The following is a 23,653-nucleotide window of genomic DNA, read 5'->3' as shown; positions in this document are numbered from 1 at the left end:
GTCTTCTCCCTTTTTTTCTTGATGAGTCTGGCTAATGGTTTATCAATTTTGTTTATCTTCTCAAAGAACCAGCTTTTAGTTTTATTGATCTTTGCTGTCGTTTCCTTCATTCCTTTTTCATTTATTTCTGATCTGATTTTTATGATTTCTTTCCTTCTGCTAACTTGGGGGGTTTTTGTTCTTCTTTCTCTAATTGCTTTAGGTGCAAGGTTAGGTTGTTTATTCGAGATGTTTCCTGTTTCTTAAGGTAGGATTATATTGCTATAAACTTCCCTCTTAGAACTGCTTTTGCTGCATCCCATAGATTTTGGGTCGTTGTGTCTCCATTGTCATTTGTTTCTAGGTATTTTTTGATTTCTTCTTTGATTTCTTCAGTGATCACTTCGTTATTAAGTAGTGTATTGTTTAGCCTCCATGTGTTTGTATTTTTTACAGATCTTTTCCTGAAATTGATATCTAGTCTCATAGCATTGTGGTCGGAAAAGATACTTGATACAATTTCAATTTTCTTATATTTACCAAGGCTTGATTTGTGACCCAAGATATGATCTATCCTGGAGAATGTTCCAATGAGCACTTGAGAAAAATGTGTGTTCTGTTGTTTTTGGATGGAATGTCCTATAAATATCAATTAAGTCCATCTTGTTTAATGTATCATTTAAAGCTTGTGTTTCCTTATTTATTTTCATTTTGGATGATCTTTCCATTGGTGAAAGTGGGGTGTTAAAGTCCCCTACTGTGAATGTGTTACTGTCGATTTCCCCTTTTATGGCTGTTAGTATTTGCCTTATGTATTGAGGTGCTCCTATGTTGGGTGCATAAATATTTACAATTGTTATATCTTCTTCTTGGATCCCTTGATCATTATGTAGTGTCCTTCTTTGTCTCTTCTAATAGTCTTTATTTTTAAGCCTATTTTGTCTGATATGAGAATTGCTACTCCAGCTTTCTTTTGGTTTCCATTTGCATGAAATACCTTTTTCCATCCCCTTACTTTCAGTCTGTATGTGTCTCTAGGTCTGAAGTGGGTCTCTTGTAGACAGCAAATATATGGGTCTTGTTTTTGTATCCATTCAGCCAGTCTGTGTCTTTTGGTGGGAGCATTTAATCCATTTACATTTAAGGTAATTATCGATATGTATGTTCTTATTCCCATTTTCTTAATTGTTTTGGGTTCGTTATTGTAGGTCTTTTCCTTCTCTTGTGTTTCTTGCCTAGAGAAGTTCCTTTAGCAGTTGTTGTAGAGCTGGTTTGGTGGTGCTGAACTCTCTCAGCTTTTGCTTGTCTGTAAAGGTTTTAATTTCTCCATCAAATCTGAATGAGATCCTTGCTAATCTTGGTGGCAGGTTTTTCTCCTTCATCACTTTAAATATGTCCTGCCAGTCCCTTCTGGCTTGCAGAGTTTCTGCTGAAAGATCAGCTGTTAACCTTATGGGGATTCCCTTGTGTATTATTTGTTGTTTTTCCCTTGCTGCTTTTAATATGTTTTCTTTGTATTTAATTTCTGACAGTTTGATTAATATGTGTCTTGGCATATTTTTCCTTGGATTTATCCTGTATGGGACTCTCTGTGCTTCCTGGACTTGATTAACTATTTCCTTTCCCATATTAGGGAAGTTTTCAACTATAATCTCTTCAAATATTTTCTCAGTCCCTTTCTTTTTCTCGTCTTCTTCTGGAACCCCTATAATTCGAATGTTGGTGTGTTTAATGTTGTCCTGGAGGTCTCTGAGACTGTTCTCAGTTCTTTTCATTCTTTTTTCTTTATTCTGCTCTACAGTAGTTATTTCCACTATTTTATCTTCCAGGTCACTTATCCATTCTTCTGCCTCAGTTATTCTGCTATTGATCCCTTCTAGAGTATTTTTAATTTCATTTATTGTTGTTCATCGTTGCTTGTTTCATCTTTAGTTCTTCTAGGTCCTTGTTAAATGTTTCTTGCATTTTGTCTATTCTATTTCCAAGATTTTGGATCATCTTTACTATCATTATTCTGAATTCTTTTTCAGGTAGACTGCCTATTTCCTCTTCATTTGTTAGGTCTGGTGGGTTTTTACCTTGCTCCTTCATCTGCTGTGTGTTTTTCTGTCTTCTCATTTTGCTTGTCTTACTGTGTTTGGGGTCTCCTCTTTGCAGGCTGCAGGTTCGTAGTTCCCGTTGTTTTTGGTGTCTGTCCCCAGTGGCTAAGGTTGGTTCAGTGGGTTGTGTAGGCTTCCTGGTGGAGGGGACTAGTGCCTGTGTTCTGGTGGATGAGGCTGGATCTTGTCTTTCTGGTGGGCAGGTCCATGTCTGGTGGTGTGTTTTGGGGTGTCTGTGGACTTATTATGATTTTAGGCAGCCTCTCTGCTAATGGGTGGGGTTGTGTTCCTGTCTTGCTAGTTGTTTGGCATAGGATGTCCAGCACTGTAGCTTGCTGGTTGTTGAGTGAAGCTGGGTGCTGGTGTTGAGATGGAGATCTCTGGGAGATTTTCGCCGTTTGATATTATGTGGGGCTGGGAGGTCTCTTGTGGACCAGTGTCCTGAAGTTGGCTCTCCCACCTCAGAGGCACAGCACTGACTGCTGACTGCAGCACCAAGAGCCTTTCATCCACACGGCTCAGAATAAAAGGGAGAAAAGTAGAAAGAAAGAATTAGTAGAAGCAGAAAGAAAGAAAGAAACAAAGGAGGGAGGGAGGGAGGGAGGAAGGAAGGAAGGAAGGAAGGAAGGAAGGAAGGTAGGAGGGAAGGAAGGAAAAGAAGAAAGAAAGAAGATAAAGTAAAATAAAATAAAGTAAGATAAAATATAATAAAGTTATTAAAGTAAAAAAAATAATTATTAAGAGAAAAAAAAAAACGGACGGATAGAACCCTAGGACAAATGGGGAAAGCAAAGCTATAGAGACAAGATCTCACACAGAAGCATACACATACACACAAAAAGAGGAAAAGGGGAAAAAATCATAAATCTTGCTCTTATAGTCCACCTCCTCAATCTGGGATGATTCGTTGTCTATTCAGGTATTCCACAGATGCAGGTACATCAAGTTGATTGTGGAGATTTAATCCGCTGCTTCTGAGGCTGCTGGGAGAGATTTCCCTTTCTCTTCTTTGTTCGCACAGCTCCCAGGGGCTCAGCTTTGGATTTGGCCCCGCCTCTGCGTGTAGGTCGCTGGAGGGCGTCTGTTCTTCGCTCAGACAGGACGGGGTTAAAGGAGCAGCTGATTCGGGGACTCTGGCTCACTCAGGCCGGGGGGAGGGAGGGGCGCGGAGTGCGGGGCGGGCCTGCGGCGGCAGAGGCCGGCGTGACGTTGCACCAGCCTGAGGCGCGCCGTGCGTTCTCCCGGGGGAGTTGTCCCTGGATCCCGGGACCCTGGCAGTGGCGGGCTGGACAGGCTCCCCGGAAGGGGGGTGTGGAGAGTGACCTGTGCTCACACAGAGGCTTCTTGGTGGCGGCAGCAGCAGCCTTAGCGTCTCCGGCCCGTCTCTGGGGTCCGCGCTGTTAGCCGCGGCTCGCACCTGTCTCTGGAGCTCCTTCAAGCGGCGCTCTGAATCCCTTCTCCTCGCGCACCAGGAAACAAAAACCCTACGTATATTTTTAAATGATGGAATATTAGTCCATTATATGATTTTTTGGTTTACTTAACCATCTACTCTGAACAACCTTTTAGATAGTTTTTTTTTTTTCACTATTTAAGTAATGCTGCAGCCACAACCCTTTTCCTAGGATAAAATTCCAGGAGTGCAATGTACATGAACATTTTAAGACTTTCTCTAATGAATTATCTATTAATGTTCTTTGCATAGTTGAAATTTTTGGAGGGAGTGCTTTTCTTGTTCATTTATATTACCTTGTATATTATAGATCATTGATATATTAATGATCATTGATCATTTTAGTGAATAATATTTTTCCAAGTTTGTTTTCTCTTAATTTTGTATATAATGGTTTTTAAAATAAAACAGGTTTGAAATTTTAGGTAGTAACCCATAAATCTTTCCTTTATGACACTTTCATAGCTTTTTTGTTTATTAAAATCCTTCCCTATACAGAGATTTTTTTTCTTAAAATCACCTATACTTTTTTCAACTTTCTTTTACAGTTTAATTTCTTAACATTTAATTTTTTAATCCATTAATAATTGCTGTAGACTAGAATTTGTTTTTGGTGTGTGTGAGCCAAAGATCAAGGTAGTTTTATTTTTTCCAGAAACAGTCATCCATTGTCCCAATTGATTGTTTACATGAAGGATATAGGAGGATCTAAAATTATGGGCTTGTGAGTGAATTTTTTTCTGACTTCAATTTTATTTTACTTTCCATATGTCGCATGAAAATGTATAATTTTTTTAATTTGAAAAACAAGTCTTCTTTAAATATCATAAGTATTCATCCTGGCATTTGTCATGAAGAACCTTAATTTAAGAGTATCAGTTCCTGGAGTTAGGGTCTCTTAAAACCCCTGTGGTGATATTTTCCCTTTTACTTTGGAATTGCTTTTAAGTATTTAGAAATTTTCTCCTTTGCAACTTTGAGTTCATCCCATAAAGATTTTGGAATTCGAAAATGTCTCAGTTTCTTTTGTAGATCTTTAGGTTTGGGTTCTAACAACATCCATACTCTGTACTATTTCCTCCAGCTATTAAAAACCTGGATAAAACCCCCCCAAATTGGCATTGCTATTAGGGATATAAACCCTAACCTAAGAACTTTACAAGATCTTAAAACATAACACTTGCTTTTTTTATTTCTTTTTTTTTCTTGCTCTGCAGGTAACATTTAAAAACCAGGCATCTCGTCCCTACTCCTTCTATTCTAGCCTTATTTCTTATGAGGAAGATCAGAGGCAAGGAGCAGAACCTAGAAAAAAGTTTGTCAAGCCTAATGAAACCAAAACTTACTTTTGGAAAGTGCAGCATCATATGGCACCAACTAAAGATGAGTTTGACTGCAAAGCCTGGGCTTATTTTTCTGATGTTGATCTGGTAAGCAGGTCTATGTTGTGCTGGCCTCTTTCTGGTTTAAAAGAAAGAGTCTTTGTGTTATGTTTGAAGTTTGGTATTTATCCTAAGCATAATGGGAAGCTTTAAATAGGGGAGGTGTCATCATATTTATGGCTTAGACATATCGCTCTGGAATCTACTAAAGAGGAAGAAATTGTACTGTGGGAAGATGGGGAGTGGGTTGGAGTGGCATAAAAGTTGATGAGAAATCCACTCTGGTTCATGGGTGAGAGAACTTTTGCTCATAGGACTGGTGTCTTTCAGGAAAAAGATGTGCACTCAGGCTTGATTGGACCCCTTCTGATCTGCCGCACAAACACTCTGAGCGCTGCCCATGGGAGACAAGTGACAGTGCAGGAATTTGCTCTGTTTTTCACTATTTTTGATGAGACCAAGAGCTGGTACTTCACTGAAAACATGGAAAGGAACTGCAGGGCTCCCTGCAACATCCAGATGGAGGACCCCACTTTTAGAGAAAAGTATCGCTTCCATGGTAATATATTCCACACCCAAATATTACTCGCTGTGAAATGAACCTTGAGCCTGAGGTTTCGACATTGTATGATTTGAGACTATATGTATGGGAGTGGAATCCTCATAGGGATCAATATTTTTTGACTGGAGTGGAGGGAAAGACACTTATACAATAGATTTTAACAGCTTTCTCTGTGTTCTTTCTCCAGCAATCAATGGCTATGTGATGGATACACTACCTGGTTTAGCAATGGCTCAGGATCAAAAGATCCGATGGTATCTGCTCAGCATGGGCAGCAATGAAAATATCCATTCTATTCATTTCAGTGGACATGTGTTCACTGTACGGAAAAAAGAGGAGTATAAAATGGCAGTCCACAACCTCTACCCGGGTACGAGCCACTTTGTGCTCTTTCTTCAACTTACTGTGCTTGCTGAAAACCTACTTTAAAGGTCTGTGCCCTGGGGGTATGTCCAGTGAACAAAGCAGACCAACTCCCTGCTCTCCGGTAGCTTACTTTTTCAAGTAACTTTACCCTACAGAGAGATAATAAATAAATTAGCAAGTGAACATGATAATTTCAGATACAGATAATGTGCTATAAAGGAAATAGAACAGAATAAATGGATAATTGATGTCACAGCACTTTCCTAGGAAAAAGGGATTTTTCTACCACCTCAAATCCCACATGGCACCAGTAGTTTCCCAAAGACTGATTTGTTTATGTATGAAAGCAATATATTGATTAAGCACTCCTCACAATGTTGATCAAAACATAATTTCATTTTAGTTCTCCAGTGTCCCTTTAAAACAGGTTTAATAGTGGAAGTAAACTTCCCCTGTTTCTGTGTAAAAATTCTGATAAGCCCAGTGACTTTAAGCTCACTTTTTTTTTAAACATCTTTATTGGAGTATAGTTCCTTTACAGTGGTGTGTTAGTTGCTGCTGTATGACAAAGTGAGTCAGCTATACGTATACTTATATCCTCATATCCCCTCCCTCTTGCGTCTCCTTCCCACCCTCCCTATCCCACCCCTCTAGATGGTAACAAAGCACCGAGCTGATCTCCCTGTGCTATGCAGCTGCTTCCCACTAGCTATCTATTTTACATTTGGTTGTATATATGAGTCCATGCCACTCTCTCACTTCATCCCAGCTTACCCTTCCCCCTCCCTGTGTCCTCAAGTCCATTCTCTGTGTCGCTTCTTTATTCCTGTCCTGCCCCTAGGTTCTTCAGGACCTTTTTTTTTTTAATTCTATATATATGTGTTAGCATATGGTATTTGTTTTTCTCTTTCGGACTTACTTCACTCTGTACGACTGACTCTGGGTCCATCCACCTCACTACAAATAACTCAATTTCATTTCTTTTTATGGCTGACTAATATTCCATTGTATATATGTGCCACATCTTCTTTATACATTCCTCTGTCGATGAACACTTAGGTTGCTTCCATGTCCTGGCTATTGTAAATACTGCTGCAGTGAACATTGTGGTACATGACTCATTTTGAATTATGGTTTTCTCAGGGTATATGCCCAGTAGTGGGATTGCTGGATCATATGGTAGTTCTACTTTTAGTTTTTTAAGGAACCTCCATACTGTTCTCCATAGTGGCTGTATCAATTTACATTCCCACCAACAGTGCAAGAGGGTTCCTTTTCTCCACACCCTCTCCAGCATTTATTGTTTCTAGACTTTGATGATGGCCATTCTGACTAGTGTGAGGTGATACCACATTGTAGTTTTAATATGCATTTCTCTCATGATTAGTGATGTTGAGCATCCTTTCATGTGCTTGTTGGCAATCTGTATATCTTCTTTGGAGAAATGTCTGTTTAGGTCTTCTGCCCATTTTTGTGTTGAGTTGGTTTATTTTTGATATTGAGCTGCATGAGCTGCTTCTATATTTGAGAGATTAATCCTTTGTCAGTTGCTTCGCTTGCAAATATTTTCTCCCAATCTGAGGGTTGTCTTCTCATCTTGTTTATGGTTGCCTTGGCTGTGCAAAAGCTTTGAAGTTTCATTAGGTCCCATTTGTTTATTTTTGTTTTTATTTCCATTTCTCTAGGAGGTGGGTCAGAAAGGATCTTGCTGTGATTTATGTCATAAGGTGTTCTGCCTATGTTTTCTTCTAAGAGTTTTATAGTGTCTGGCCTTACATTTAGGTCTTTAATGCATTTTGAATTTATTTTTGTGTATGGTGTTAGGAAGTGGTTTTTTTTGTTTGTTTTTGTGGTACGCGGGCCTCTCACTATTGTGGCCTCTCCCGTTGTGGAGCACAGGCTCCGGACACGCAGGCTTAGCGGCCATGGCTCACGGGCCCAGCCGCTCTGCAGCATGTGGGATCTTCCCGGACCGAGGCATGAACCCGTGTCCCCTGCATTGGCAGGCGGACTCTCAACCACCGCACCACCAGGGAAGCCCAGAAAGTGTTTTAATTTCATTCTTTTACATGTAGCTGTCCAGTTTTCCCAGCACCACTTATTGAAGAGGCTCTCTTTTCTCCATTGTCTATTCTTGTCTCCTTTTTCAAAGATAAGGTGACCATATGTGCGTGGGTTTATCTCTGGGCTTTCTATCATGTTCCATTGATCTATATTTCTGTTTTTGTGCCAGTACCATACTGTCTTGATGACTGTAGCTTTGTAGTATAATCTGAAGTCAGGGAGTCTGATTCCTCCACCTCCGTATTTCTTTCTCAAGATTGCTTTGGCTATTCGGGGTCTTTTGTGTCTCCATACAAACTTTAAGATTTTTTGTTCTAGTTCTGTGAAAAATGCCATTGGTAGTTTGATAGGGATTGCATTGAATTTGTAGATTGCTTTGGGTAGTATAGTCATTTTCACAATGTTGATTCTTCTAATCCAAGAACATGGTATATCTCTGTATCTGTTTGTATCATCTTTAATTTCTTTCATCAGTGTCTTATAGTTTTCTGCATACAGGTCTTTTGTTTCCTTAAGTAGGTTTATTCCCAGGTATTTTATTCTTTTTGTTGCAATGGTAAATGGAAGTGTTTCTGTAATTTCTCTTCAGATATTTTTGTCATTAGTGTATAGGAATGCAAGAGATTTCTGTGCATTAATTTTGTATCCTGCTACTTTACCCAATTCATTGATTAGCTCTAGTAGTTTTCTGGTACCATCTTTAGGATTCTCTGTGTATAGTATCATGTCATCTGCAAACAGTGACAGTTTTACTTCTTTTTTTCAGTTTGGATTCCTTTTATTTCCTTTTCTTCTCTGATTGCCATGGCTAAAACTTCCAAAACTATGTTGAATAATAGTGGTGAGAGTGGGCAGCCTTGTCTTGTTCTTGATCTTAGTGGAAATGGTTTCAATTTTTCACCATTAAAAATGATGTTGGCTGTGGGTTTGTTGTATATGGCCATATATTGCCATATATGGCCCATATATGATTGAGGTAAGTTCCCTCTATGCCTACTTTCTGGAGCATTTTTATCATAAATTGGCGTTGAATTTTGTCAAAAGCTTTTTCTGCATCTATTGAGATGATCATATGGTTTTTATCCTTCAATTTGTTAATATGGTGTATCACGTTGATTGATTTGCGTATATTGAAGAATCCTTGCATTCCTGGGATAAACCCCACTTAATCATGGTGTATGATCCTTTTAATGTGCTGTTGGATTCTGTTTGCTAGTATTTTGTTGAGGATTTTTGCATCTATGTTCATCAGTGATATTGGCCTGTAGTTTTCTTTCTTTGTGACATCCTTGGCTGGTTTTGGTATCAGGGTGATGGTGGCCTCGTAGAATGAGTTGGGGAGTGTTCCTCCCTCTGCTATATTTTGGAAGAGTTTGAGAAGGATAGGTGTTAGCTCTTTTCTAAATGTTTGATAGAATTCGCCTGTGAAGCCATCTGGTTCCGGGCATTTGTTTGTTGGAAGATTTTTAATCACAGTTTCAATTTCAGTGCTTGTGATTGGTTTGTTTATATTTTCTATTTCTTCCTGGTTCAGTCTCGGAAGGTTGTGCATTTCTAAGAATTTGTCCATTTCTTCCAGGTTGTCCATTTTATTGGCATATAGTTGCTTGTAGTAGTTTCTCATGATCCTTTGTATTTCTGCAGTGTCAGTTGTTACTTCTCCTTTTTCATTTATAATTCTATTGATTTGAGTCTTCTCCCTTTTTTTCTTGATGAGTCTGGCTAATGGTTTATCAATATTTGTTTATCTTCTCAAAGAACCAGCTTTTAGTTTTATTGATCTTTGCTATAGTTTCCTTCATTTCCTTTTCATTTATTTCTGATATGATCTTTATGGTTTCTTCCCTTCTGCTAACGTTGGGGTTTTTTGTTCTTCTTTTTCTAATTGATTTAGGTGTAATGTGTGGGGTTGTGTTCCTGTCTCACTAGTTGTTTGGCGTGGGGCATCCAGCACTGGAGCTTGCTGGTCATTGAGTGGAGCTGGGTCTTAGCGTTGAGATGGAGATCTCTGGGAGAGCTCTCGCCATATGATATTACATGGGCCCGGGAGGTCTCTGGTGGTCCAATGTCCTGAACTCGGCTCTCCTACCTCAGAGGCTCAGGCCTGACACCCAGCGGGAGCACCAAGACCCTGTCAGCCACATGGCTCAGAAGAAAAGGGAGAAAAAAAGGAAAGAAGGAAAATAAATAAATAAAATTAAATTATTAAAATTTTAAAAAATTATTAAAATTAAAAATCAATTTAAAAAAAGAAGAGAGCAACCAAACCAATAAACAAATCCACCAATGATAACAAGTGCTAAAAACTATACTAAAAAAAAATGGACAGACAGAACCCTAGGACAAATGGTAAAAGCAAAGCTATACAGACAAAATCACACAAAGAAGCATACACATACACACTCACAAAAAGAGAAAAAGGAAAAAATATATATATATATAAAGGAAGAGAGCAACTAAATCAATAAACAAATATACCAGTGATAATAAGCTCTAAATACTAAACTAACATAAACATAAAACCAGAAACAAATTGATGCAGAAAGCAAACCCCAAGTCTACAGTTGCTCCCAAAGTCCACCTCCTCAATTTGGGATGATTCGTTGTCTATTCATGTATTCCACAGATGCAGGTACATCAAGTTGATTGTGGAGCTTTAATCCGCTACTTCTGAGGCTGATGGGAGAGATTTCCCTTTCTCTTCTTTGTTCGCACAGCTCCCGGGGTTCAGCTTTGGATTTGGCCCCGCCTCTGCGTGTAGGTCTCCTGAGGGCGTCTCTTCCCCATCCAGACAGGACGGGGTTAAAGGAGCCGCTGATTAGGGGGCTCCGGCTCACTCAGGCCAGGGGGAGGGAGGGGTACGGTTGCGGGGCGAGCCTGCAGTGCACTAGCCGTGGTGCACTAACCCCTTCAGGCTGTGTTCACGATGCCAACCCCAGTCCTCTCCCTGCACTCCGACCGAAGCCTGAGCCTCAGCTCCCACTCCCTCCCGCCTCGGCGGGTGAGCAGACAAGCCTCTCGGGCTGGTGAGTGCTGGTCAGCACCGATACTCTGTGCGGGAATCTCCCCGCTTTGCCCTTCGCACCCCTGTGGCTGCGCTCTCCTCCACGGCCCCGAAGCTCCCCCCTCCGCCACCCGCAGTCTCCACCTGCGAAGGGGCTTCTAGTGTGTGGAAACCTTTCCTCCTTCACAGCTCCCTCCCACTGGTGCAGGTCCCGTCCCTATCCTTTTGTCTCAGTTTTTTCTTTTTTCTTTTGCCCTACCCAGGTACGTGGGGAGTTTCTTGCCTTTTGGGAGGTCTGAGGTCTTCTGCCAGTGTTCAGTAGGTGTTCTGTAGGAGTTGTTCCACATGTAGTTGTATTTCTGATGTATTTGGGGGGGTAAGGAGATCTCCACGTCTTACTCCTCTGCCATCTTGAAGCTCCTCCTACCATACTCTGCTCACTCTTAAGTAATAAACAGTCCTGCAGTCACTTTACATCACAAATGTAGTTCAGGTCACAAATTACAATGTCTACTCCAAGATATTAATCAAAATTCTGAACTTGATTTAAGTTCAGTATCTCCTCCTCCAAGTTGGTTGAGTTTTCTGTTTCTCTACCTTATGCTTCCCCCTCCACTCCTGGCTGGTTGCTGATCTGAACTGCAGCGTGGCAAGGGTAGAGGTGAGGGATGGCACCACTGTCTGCACCAGGCAGATATTTCAATCTGACTCTTTTTTTGGTGGGGTACTTTCAGAGGCTCTTCAGAGACTCCCTTTTGGGACCGTCCCTCATGAAATCCCCTTGACCTGGTTGTTTCCACCTTTATTCTGGGTGGTCACTGTGACTGATTCCTCAGCCCCTCATCATTCACCCTCTAGCTTCTTGCTTCTGGAGTTACTTTACCCCTCAAGGCAGGGAGCCCACATCTCGTCAATGAGAAATACACCTCTGGCTTCGAAAAGCACTGAGTGCAGGCCAATCTTTCTCCTGTCTCCACCACCAAAGCATCCCATCACCCAGTCTCTCCCATTTCCTGGGGTCAGCACTCAATTTCCAGGGCCTCCACCTGTAGGGGTCACATGCCAAGCACTCTGGGTTTGAGGGGTCCAAGAATGGTGCAACTGACTTGGGTAGATCTCCTTTGATATTCTGCATAAGCCAGTGTATCTTATGCCCATTTGTGTGAAAAGAAATAATTTTTGTTCCTTTTGGTTTTGATAAGGTGTTTTTGAGACAGTGGAAATGCTACCATCCAAAGTTGGAATTTGGCGGATAGAATGTCTTATTGGCGAACACCTGCAAGCTGGGATGAGCACTCTCTTCCTGGTGTACAACAAGAGTGAGTGGCACCTACCTCTATACCTCTTTCCCCCTTCCTAGGACGGTTGCTTTTGTCAGGAAATGAATACCAGCTCACAGTCATTTCCAAATCTAAAATGAATATTGCTGGTAGAAATCATCAGAGTCCTCAGAGGAGGGCAGATATGCTTGAAGCTTTGAACACTTTGACCCTGAAGCTCCAAGAGCAAATTTTGAAACTTAGTTTTGGTTCAGTTACCAAAGATAACTTACAAATATCATTTGGAAGAATTTGAGTTTTCACCCTAAACAAGTAAGAGAACCACTGGTCTACTTACGTATTGACCCTAGTTTCCTCAGCTGCACAATGTGAGTAGCAGTAGCACCTACCTGTTGGAGTGAATTAAATGATATAGTACAATAAAATATTTAGTACAGTTCTTGGCACATAGTAAACACTAAAAAATATGAGCATTTGTTGGTGTTCTCATTGACTTGCATTTGTGCAGCTATACTTTCTGCACTTCTAACTATTGTGCTCCCTTCATGTGATTTCAGAATGTCAGACTCCGCTGGGAATGGCTTCTGGACGCATTAGAGATTTTCAGATTACAGCTTCAGGACAATATGGTAAATACTATTCCTTTCTCTTAAAGCACTGGGCTGATTATATCTTTTTTATTTCTATTGGAAAGATTCAGATAACCAATCCATCTCCATAGGTGCCTTTCAAATCTATTTTCTCTTCTCCATTTCCCAGTGTGAGCATCTTAATTCAGGCCATCATCACTTCTCACCTGAGTAATGCCACTGCCTCCTTAAATGTCCTGCCTGCCTTCCATATGGCTTCCCTTGAGTCCATTCTCTTCACTGTAGCAAGAAGCTACATTTTTCTGTGAGCAGTGATAGAAAGCTTGAACTGGACCTAGAGAGAGTTCTCAAACTACAGCCCGCAGGCCACATCCAGCCCATCACTTGATTTTGTATGGCCTTCAAGCTAAGAATCACTTTTCTATTCTTAAATTATTGGGGGAAAAAAACGAAAGAAGAATAATATTTCATGACATGTGAAAATTATATGAAATTCTAATTTCACTGTCCATAAAGAAGCCACACCCTTTCATTTACAATCATCTGTGGCCGCTTTTGCTCTACAACAGCATTTAAGTAATTGCAACAAGACCAGATGATCTGCAAAGGTTAAATTATTTACAGAAAAAAGTTGGCCAAACTCTGTTTTAGAGGGAAAAAATTGCATTTGAAAAAGAGGCTTGAAAAACAAACAAACAAATTGCTGGAGGAATTACCAAATTGTAAGGCCATTTCGAAAAAATAAGAAAAAGAGGGCTTCCCTGGTGGCGCAGTGGCTGAGAGTCCACCTGCCGATGCAGGGGACACGGGTTCGTGCCCCCGTCCGGGAGGATCCCACATGCTGCAGAGCGGCTGGGCCGGTGAGCCATGGCCGCTGAGCCTGCGTGTCCGGAGCCTGCGTGTCCGGAGCCTGTGCTCCGCAACGGGAGAGGCCACAACAGTGAGAGGCCCACGTACCGCAAAAAAAAAAAGAAAGAAAGAAAGAAAAAGAGGCTTGAAAGTTATATACTAAAATAGTGTTATTTTTCTCTGGGCGGAAGTATGGTGTTTTTTACTTCTTTTATTTTTATTTTTACTTACGTTTTATATTTTATTTTCTAATTTTTCTCTAGTGAACATACATTAGGTAATAAAGAAATAATAATATTATTTGATAGTGATGGTAACACATTCCAGTATTAGCTAACTAGAGGTACTAACAATCAACAAAATTATTAAATTTTAGAAAATACAATGGACAACAAGGACAGGCCTGGTAGTAGTCATTGATGAGAGTTCTCAATCTATAGCCCGCAGGCCACATTGGTAGTCATTGATACTAATATGCTTTATGCCTTTAACGTCTCCACAGCTAGCATTAACCTTTCTCAAGAGAGTAATTTTATTCCTAAGTGACTAGGACCAACCCAGCTGAATCTAATCTCTCTCCCCTTTCTTGGGCAAAGGACAGTGGGCCCCAAAGCTGGCCAGACTTCATTATTCTGGATCAATCAATGCCTGGAGCACCAAGGACCCCTTTTCCTGGATCAAGGTTAGAAAATGCATCGCATTCCATCACATCACACATTCCTCTTGCAAGCTCAAAGCGTTTTATAGTTTTATATCTCCTTTATACCAAAGTCATTTTCATCAAACTCCATGTAATAGACGAGGAAAGAACTGAAGAATAGAGTGGCTTATGATTTGTACCAAAAGAGTCAGGAATGAAAGACTCAGGAATAGAATTGAGTACACTGTGTTTTTAATCTTTCTGTTGGGATTAGAATCTCTGAATATTTTCTATAACATTGAACTTACCACCTCCCAAGACTGTATTCTATCTTTAGATGCCTTCAACTGCCTAGATGTCCTTGAGTCCTCCAGTCCCTTCATTTTAATACAAAAAAAATGGCTCAATCCCCCATCCCACAAGCCAAGAAAATGTGGCTTCTTCATTTCTAAAACTGAATCTTTCTTCTTCACAATTTCTACATCACCCAGTAGTAAGAAACACCTACTGAAGTTAGTCCAATCTGATAAACCAACTTGGAGCCATAACTGAAAGTGTCCTAGATTAACTCAGTTTCTTTTGAAATGACCCAGTCTTTCATATTTTCTCACTTCCCCATTTCCTCTGGAGCAGTGCTGTCCAATAGAAATGTAATGTGACCCACAAATGCAAACCACACATGTAATTTTACATTTTCTAGTAGCTGCATTAAAAAAAGGAACATCATTAAAATTTTAATGATTTTCATTAAAATGAAAATCATTTTAATAATACATTTTCTTGGGAATTCCCTGGTGGTCCAGTGGTTAGGACTCTGTGCTTTCAGTGCTGAGGGCCTGGGTTCAATCCCTGGTTGGGGAACTAAGATCCTGCAAGCTACACAGCACAGCCAAAAAAATAACAATAATAATAATACATTTTCTTTAACCCGAAATATCCAAAAATATTTTCATGTCAACATGTGATCAGTCAGGACTAATTTACACACGTTTTACCACCTACTTCCCCCACCTGCATCCTCTTCTAGTCCGTCAGCTTTCATCTTTTTCTCAGTCAGCTGAGGGAATTCCCCTACATACTTTACTCCTTTGCAAGATTGCATCTGCTCTCCTATTTTCCCTGAGGTTAAAATGATAAATAGGGGACTTCCCTGGTGGCGCAGTGGTTAAGCATCCGCCTGCCAAGAAGGGGACACAGGTTTGAGCCCTGGTCCGGGAAGATCCCACGTGCCGCGGAGCAGCTAAGCCAGTGTGCCACAACTACTGAGCCTGCGTTCTAGAGCCTGCGAGCCACACCTAATGAGCTCACGTGCCACAACTACTGAAGCCCACGCGCCTAGAGCCCGTGCTCCGCAACAAGAACCCACCGCAATGAGAAGCCTGCGCACCGCAACGAAGAGTAGCCCCCGCTCGCTGCAACTAGAGAAAGCCCGCGCGCAGGAACGAAGACCCAATGCAGCCAAAGATAAATAAATTAATTAATTTAAAAAAATAAAGTAAAATAATAAATAGGGATCAGGGAAAGATGAGCTAGCTTACCAGCAAGCAGACACAAAGAGTACATCTGTTAATGCCACATCAGCTCATTTTTTTTTGTTTTGTAGGCACTGCCAATTATGACTCAATTTGAGCTGACTGTTCGCTAATTCCTAAGTATTTTTTTTTGTTTGTGAAGCTGCCAAACCAGATGTTCTCACCTTGTATTTCTGTGGTTATCACTTTCAACTTTATATGTATCACCACATAGTGGACATTTTAATCTATTTGGCTGCCCTGCATCTGTTCTATGTATTTCCTTTTTGTAACAGCATCCTCATTTCTATTTGGGGAAATCTATCATCTGCCTCACTGGATACAGTCTGATGAGACTAGTAAACAGAGCACCTTTTCCAAGCATAGCCAAAGAACCCTGAGTGATACAGCCTATTAAATTTCCACTTCTTAGATTTGGCCATTGTTCCAGCTTGCCAAGCTCTGTCTCCCAAAGTATTCTCTAGTCTTCCCAGTTTCACACAGTTTACTGACTTGATCAGTAAACTTTTTTATACTTTATCAAAATCATGATCAAAATATTAAAGTGTACAGGGCTTCCTTACTATGTACTGAAAACAAATCAAGCGACTAAATCCCTACCACAACAATCTTCATTTCAGATAAGGAAGGTGAAGCACAGAAAAGTTAAATAACTTGTCCCATGTCACACAGCCAATAAGTGGCATAAGCAACTGAAAGTACCGGGTACAAAATCATGACTTATGTTGAACTGTACTGTTTCTTTGTGTAGCTGTAAACAAATAAAACATATATATAATATATAGTCTGTTTCCCCAACTCAAATTTAAGTTCAATGAGGGCAGGACTCTTTTTTTTTTTTTTAACATCTTTATTGGGGTATAATTGCTTTACAATGGTGTGTTAGGACTCTTTTTTTTTTTAATTGTTCACGACTCTATTCCCAGTACCTAGAACAGTGCTTGGCACATAACAAATGCTAAAAATATATTCTTTGAATGAATGAGTGTATGTGTAGATGGAGCTTACAGTCAACTGAAAAAGATAGTCATTAAGCACAAGAGTCATGACCAGTCCAATCTGAGTGTGCCAGGCATCTGGGAGAAGTTAAGTTTGACTGGCTTGTTAGGGCAGTAACAGATGTCAAAATTCCTGTAATAGCTACTGCCTTGTAATGCTTGCATGACCCATGCCCGCCTCTTTAAGACCCACTGTTATTCACTCATTCATTCCAAAACATGTGCTAAGCATCAGTATTACGTCAGTTGCTACGTTAGGTGCTGGAGCTAGAGAGAATATAAAAGCTAACAGGTAGTAACTGTTCCGTATGTGCCAGCAGTGAGCTCAGCACATGTAATGTATTAACTCTTTAATCCTCTGGTAACCTTTTGCCATAAATGCCATCATTCCCTCCACTTTACAGATAAAGAAATTGAGACATAGAGAGGTTAGGTGACTCAGACAGGTTTACTGCATTAAGGATCTCAGTCTAACAAGGAAGGCAAAAAGCATGAAAACTTTATAATGTGGTGCAATAATTTACTATAATGAAATAATATATAAAGTGAAATGGAAACAGAGAAGAAGCCGCACTAAATTTGTGCAGCACAAAGGATGTGTGCAGAGGAAATTGGAGCTCAATGATGTGGAAATGATTTCCTTTGTCAGGAAGTAGTCTGGGAACTCAATGAGCACATTTCCTACACGTTCCCATCATTTATTCCACAGCTTCACATGCATCCACATTTCAGCATTGGTCTCTGCTTTACCTGCACCTCCAAGGTAATACTGGGTGTATCTGTATCCATGTAGATTCTTCTTAAGCTGATAAATGATTTCAGAAGGTGGTACATACATTTAAAATAAAGGGTTGTTTTCATCTGTAGGTGGATCTGTTGACACCAATGATTATTCACAGCATCATGACCCAGGGCGCCCGTCAGAAGTTGTCCAGCCTCTACATCTCTCAATTTATCATCATGTATAGCCTTGATGGAAAGCAGTGGCGGAGTTATCGAGGGAATTCCACTGGGACCTTAATGGTATGTAATTAGTCCTTTTAAGAGAATGCATGAATCTTTTAAAGAGCTTTTGACAGATTTCAGGTATGGAACAAACAGTCATAGCTTCTACAAATTTAACCCCCCAAAAAAGAATTTTCCACTCATGGGCAATAGGAGTGATTATGGACATATGGACAAAAAAGTGGTAGCATCAAGGATCTCATAGGTAATAGAAATGAACAGGTGCTCTATTGAGAGAAACATGTGATTCCTGACTGGGTAGATTGATAAGATTGTCAGTTTGCTTATGGATATTCTAGGTTTGCAGTGACAAAAGGGCAAGCGGGCTCAAAACCGTAGCTTCATCGTCTACTTTTCCCTCATTCTTGTACCCCCTGATGAACAGCCACACATCCAGCCAACTCTTCCTTGGTAACACCTCTCCCATCTCTTCTGTTTCATTTATACAGTTGTTACTACAGCCCGAGGCCCCATCACCTCACACTTGACGTATTATGTTACATTCCTAACTAGTCTTCTTCTGTTTCTAGTCTCTTCTCTAATAAAAGCTGCACATCATTTTGGGGATCATACTATCAGTCCCCTGCCTAAACCTTTCAATGTCTCCCTCTTGTCTTCAGAATAAGGTTCAAATCCTAAAATGGCCCCATGCAAGATGACTTCTGTTTGCCCCTTCAGATCCGTTTTCCTGCTTCGCTACCGCGCCTCTTCTTCTGTGAGCCTGGCATGTGTGGAATATCAGGGTATTTCTTCCCTTGGCTGTAACTCTCCACTGAAGGCCACTGCTCCCCTCGAAGTGGTTTTCTCTACATGTCCCAGTTACTATCGCTGAGTTGCCGATGACCCCAAAACTTAGCGTCATAAGAAAAGCCCATTTCGTTTTGTTCTTGGATTCTGTGGGTCAGGACTTTGGACAGGGCACAGCAGGGATGGCCTGTCTCTCTGCTCCATAGTATCTGGGGCCTCAGCTGGGAAGATGTGACAGCTAGGGGCTGGAATCATTTGGAAGCATCTCTACTTGTATGTCTGGTGGTTGGTGTTGAGTGACCTCTGGGGCTGTTGACTGAAGTAGCTTCTCCCAGCATGACTGGCCCAACTAGCAAGGTGGAGATGACGTCACCTTTTCTAATTTAGTCTTTTAAGTCATGTAGTATCACTTGCAATACATTCTGTTGGTTATAAGCAGGTCACACATCCACCCACGTTCAAGGGGAAGGGACCTAGACCCCACTTCTCAATGGGAGGAATGCACAGAATTTCTGCTCATTTTGTCTACCTAATCTTCTTCTCAGCCTTCCAGGCCTAGGGATGGCAGCACCCTGCCCCCGCCTCCTTAACTAGTACCTTTATTAACCTTTCCTCAAATTATACGAATTTTAGTGTTCCGTGTTTCTTGCTGGAACCCTGCCTCGTACAGTAATTGCTGCCAAAAGTAGCCCCAGAAAACAGACCTTCAAAATGGAATTCTAGGATTATGTTGCTAATATATTCAAGGAACACAGGTATAATTCCTTGCTTGGGGAGAAGACTGGATGCTGAGTAACCTATGACATGCGGTGGCATCACAATTTCTCAGATTATCACCAGTGAGTGATACAATGGGATGAGCTACAGATGGTGAGGAAGACATTGGGAGATTAAATTGACAGTGGCATTTAGTTGCTATGGCAACAAGTTTAGCATACCTGATTGTAGAGTGACCTGTCTTCTTTTTATGGCCCTTCCTTTTACGGCATACATAGGGAAAAAAGAAATTAAATGTTGTGAATATATGCAAAGAACACCCATGAACATACATAGAGAATCAGGATGCATCCATGGAGCTCTGGAGGAGCCTTCCATGTCCTGTGGTTATAGGCAGCTACTTGGACTTAATACCAAATCTAGTAGCTGAGCATGTGAATTGCAGAGTCACAGTGACAATTAAATGGTCAGTCCCACCAGGCCTATTATGCTAAGGTAAGGGCACTGGTGGAAAGGAATGGAACTCTGAGACCAGGGATGGGTACATTTTTTTTTAATTGGCTGTGCTGCACAGCATGCAGGATGTTAGCTCCCCAACCAGGGATCCAACCCGTGCCTCCTGTAGTGGAAGCCTGGAGTCTTAACCACTAAACCACCAGGGAAGTCCTGGGATGGGTACATGTAGGCAGACATGCATGAGGCTGAGAACTGCAAACCTCCAAATTGCCCTGAACTTCCTTTGCCTCAAGAGGCAACCCTTCCCCAGTCTCTGAAGCAGTCATCCATGCTCTGCATACAAGTCTCTCAGTGACTACACCTTGAATAGTTGCTTCCCAAGCCAGTGGCTAGTCTCCTTAGGGCCCTTGTTTGGCCACTACAAAAGCCAGACGAGTCATGGAAAAATGACAGATCATCACAAATTTAATCAGGTGGTGATGACAAAAACCCTGCAATTCCAGGTGTAGTATCTCCTCTGGAGCACATTAACACAGCCTCAGGCACCTAATATGGAACTACAGACCTGGAAAATACTTTCTTCTTCATTTCCATTGACAACCAAAATCAGAATAGATTTGCATTTATGAAGTAGGAACAACAGTATTAACTTTACTGTCCATGCCTCAAGGCAATGCCACTTCCCTTGTTCCTTATCATAATATAGACCCTAGGGACCCCAAACATCTCGACATCCCACAGAACACCATACTGGTCCATTACATGGATGACATTATGCTGACAGGACCTGGTAAACAGGAAATAGTAATCACTCTAAATGCCTTTGTGATTAATACACGCACACACAGACACATACACAAACACATAAACATTATATATTGTGTTGTCAACTAAAAGAAAAATACACAACGTGAGAGTTGTGAATCAAGCTTTATTCAGGGTCTTACTGATGACTGTAGCCTGGGAGGCAGCCTCTCAGATAGCTCTGAGGAACTGCTCCAAAGGGGTTGGGGGGAGGCTAGTTTACATATGATTTTTTTGTTAAGGAATACATGCAGTCAAGCATAAATCTTGGTAAAATATTACTACTATTCACAAAGAACAGATACCTCAAGTTCACGATTATAGTGTTTTTCTATGTATGGGAAGATGCAAGAAGCAGGGTTCATTAAAATTCTTCCTGAAATGCATATTAACTGCCTTACGGCCTGTTCGTCCAAAGCACAGAGCATCCTGTTATCATGGTTCATTTCCTGTCTAAAGCAGAGTGCCTCATCCTGTTATCCCATTCATCTCTTCCTCTGAACACCAAGTGCACTGTCCATCAGCGGCTGCAGCAGATGTTAGTCTTTGTAGACTTGGACGGTGACCAAAATGCTCTTTGCTCTTCTTTTGTTTTCAGTGTGATATATAGATATATTAGCATACGTTTATTAAATATTAGCAGATCTTGCTTCTGACTTTAATGGGAATGGATCCCATATTTTGCTGTTTAACATGCTGTTAGTTTCAAATATTTTTATATTTAAAGTTTCTTGCTACTCCTACCTTATTTGGAATGGCTGTAGAATTTCATCAAATGCTTTCTCAGCATCTTCGATAGGATCACATTTCTTCTCTTTGCTATTGTCAGATTATACTCACACTCAATGGTGGGCTGGCAAATGTTTAACAACCAGCTCTGGGGCAAAGTGGGGGGCAGTCAGCACAAAGGCCTTTATTTGTAGTGTTTGCTGATTTCCATGATGTAAATATTCCCATCACACCTGATTTCAAGCTGCTGACACAGTGTCATTGAATGCAGAGTTGGGAGCAGACACCCACAATTGGCTCTCACAAGCCAGTCCTAGCTGGGGCTCCAGCACAAGGTGGTGCTGCATTCCTGGGAAAACTGCCCTTACGTCATAGTGTATCAGTCATTTAAAGTTTAGCTGGATCCAATTTGCTAACATTTTGTTTAGAATTTTTCTATCTGTACCAATCAATAAAGTTGTTTTACCTCTTTGGGGGGCTGTATTTATCAGGCTTTGGCATTAGAGTTACACTAACCTTGAAAACAGTGTAAAAGCTTCCATCTTTTTCCATTAAACTATTGCTCTAGAATAGTTTAATGTAGTAATCATCTGTTTAATGAAAATTGGATGGAAAAGCCACTGTGCCTCGTTTAGTGGTAGATACTTGAACTACCTTTTCCGTTCCTTATCTGATTACTGGCATTCTCATTTTCTGTTACCTAGTTAATTGCTGTAAATGTGTACATTAAAGTTCTATCTCCCTTCCCATGCCATATATCTTTACCTACATGCACACATGTATCTCTCTTTTTCCCCCTTTATCAGAGTTGGTGTTTATCTATTCTATTGGATTTTAAAAGAATCAACTCTGGTCTTAAAATCAAACATAGATTTGAAGGTGTTGTTTTCTAATTAATTAATTTGTTTAAAATTTTAAAAATTCACTTTCATTTATCTTCTTGTTTCTTAGAATCTGGAGTTAAATGACTAGTTCATTTATTTTCAATCTTTCTTGTTCAATGACAAAGATAAAATAGTTATTAACTACACTCATGAGGGTCATTCCTTGAACAGTTATTGAGTAACTACTATGTTCTAGGTTCTAGTGAAGGGCTGCACAAGCTAGAGCCCATGGACTTGGAATACAACCTGCTTTTGCATATGGACTGTGAGTTAAGAATGGTTTTTACGTGTTTAAAGTTTCAAAAACAAACAAACAAGGAAGATTATGTGGTATGAAAAGACTGAAATATTTCTCTATCCTCCTTTACAGAAAGTGTTTGTGGACTGGTGGTCTAGTCTAATGGCAGTAGAGATGCCTAGACAGTTCACATTAACCAGAACCCTTCTATCCCAGAGCTTTTTGCCCAATTTACAAATTTCAGTCTTAGTCGTCTTCCTCCAGTATAGTGGTTCTCAAATGACTTAATATCTTTGTACCATTTACATACAAAATATTTTTTCATAAGCAACATTTCTCATCATAGAAGTCCCCCAAGCACCCTTTCAGGATCACTGCTTCACTGCCACTATTTTCAATATTTCATAATATTTTGAATGTTAATTTTGAATTGTCAATGAACATTTCAATGATGCAGATCTTTCCCTCTGGTTTTCAAGTTAAAAAGAACACTAATCATGTCCTGTCAACATAAGTTGATATATAGCAAGATTTCTGTCAAAATCACTGAAATCTGGCCTTGGCCCAGCTCTCCGTGCTATGAAGTTTCTGAGGGAGATACATAAATGAACCAATGGCAAATGGAAAAAAATCTTTAGCGTTTTCTATAGTTATGCTTGTATACCCAATACCAGGCTCTCTGGTAATCCCTCCCCCCACCTCCTCAAAGCAAGGAGTTTAGACCAGAGGTCTAAGGAGGCTTCTCCTTGCGCCCAAACCCAAATGCTGTCACCAGTCACGGTCCATAATTCCTAAGCATTCTTGTCATAAGGACAATAGGAAGGAGGCCAGAGCTGCAGCCCAGGCTGACAAGAGTGTACCAGCAAAAGCAAGAGCACAAGGGAGCACGCACCCTTACCACTTTGGCAACAAGCTGGACTAGGCTTTTAGGGCTCGGAAAGACCCTTCGGGCAGCCAAGTGAGAGCACAGGAAGGGTGGCTGAATCTGTCTCAAATGGGCCTCCCCTACATTTCCTTAGCCACTGCTTCCACACTGCTGAAATAGAAGTAGAAAGGAATACCCTAAAAGCCCCATCCACTTTGGGACACTTAACTCATAGTGACAATACTGCACATATTTCCCCTCCCCCCCCAAATACGCAAAACCAAGATCTGTTCCCAAACTGTGTCCTTAAATCTCACCTCAAAAGATTAGTGCTGTCTACAACTTCAGCCCAAAGGATGCGTTTTCCCAAGCCGAATGAATGAGATTATATTCTGAAGAGTTCCTACCAT

The 23,653-nt window shown here is 40.7% G+C and overlaps 1 protein-coding gene across 2 annotated transcripts in view; it reads left to right on the top strand.

Moving 5' to 3' along the window:
- Positions 1–23,653, top strand: part of F8 (coagulation factor VIII) — a 123,394-nt gene that overhangs the window by 76,055 nt on the left and 23,686 nt on the right. Inside the window, exons 16-22 of one of the 2 annotated variants that reach the window (XM_029243906.1) lie at positions 4,749–4,961; positions 5,244–5,472; positions 5,663–5,845; positions 12,112–12,228; positions 12,747–12,818; positions 14,225–14,310; positions 17,666–17,821. In XM_029243906.1, the coding sequence (XP_029099739.1) occupies positions 4,749–4,961; positions 5,244–5,472; positions 5,663–5,845; positions 12,112–12,228; positions 12,747–12,818; positions 14,225–14,310; positions 17,666–17,821 (1,056 nt within the window). Of the gene's footprint in view, positions 1–4,748; positions 4,962–5,243; positions 5,473–5,662; positions 5,846–12,111; positions 12,229–12,746; positions 12,819–14,224; positions 14,311–17,665; positions 17,822–23,653 lie in introns of those variants that run through there. The other variant, XM_029243907.1, reaches the window with a different exon arrangement.

This window comes from Monodon monoceros, unplaced genomic scaffold (assembly GCF_005190385.1).
Source record: "Monodon monoceros isolate NGI ecotype Baffin Bay Population unplaced genomic scaffold, NGI_Narwhal_1 Super_Scaffold_3, whole genome shotgun sequence".
In the NCBI taxonomy this organism is placed as follows: Eukaryota; Metazoa; Chordata; class Mammalia; order Artiodactyla; family Monodontidae; genus Monodon; species Monodon monoceros.
This window is presented reverse-complemented; position numbering and strand designations above follow the sequence as displayed.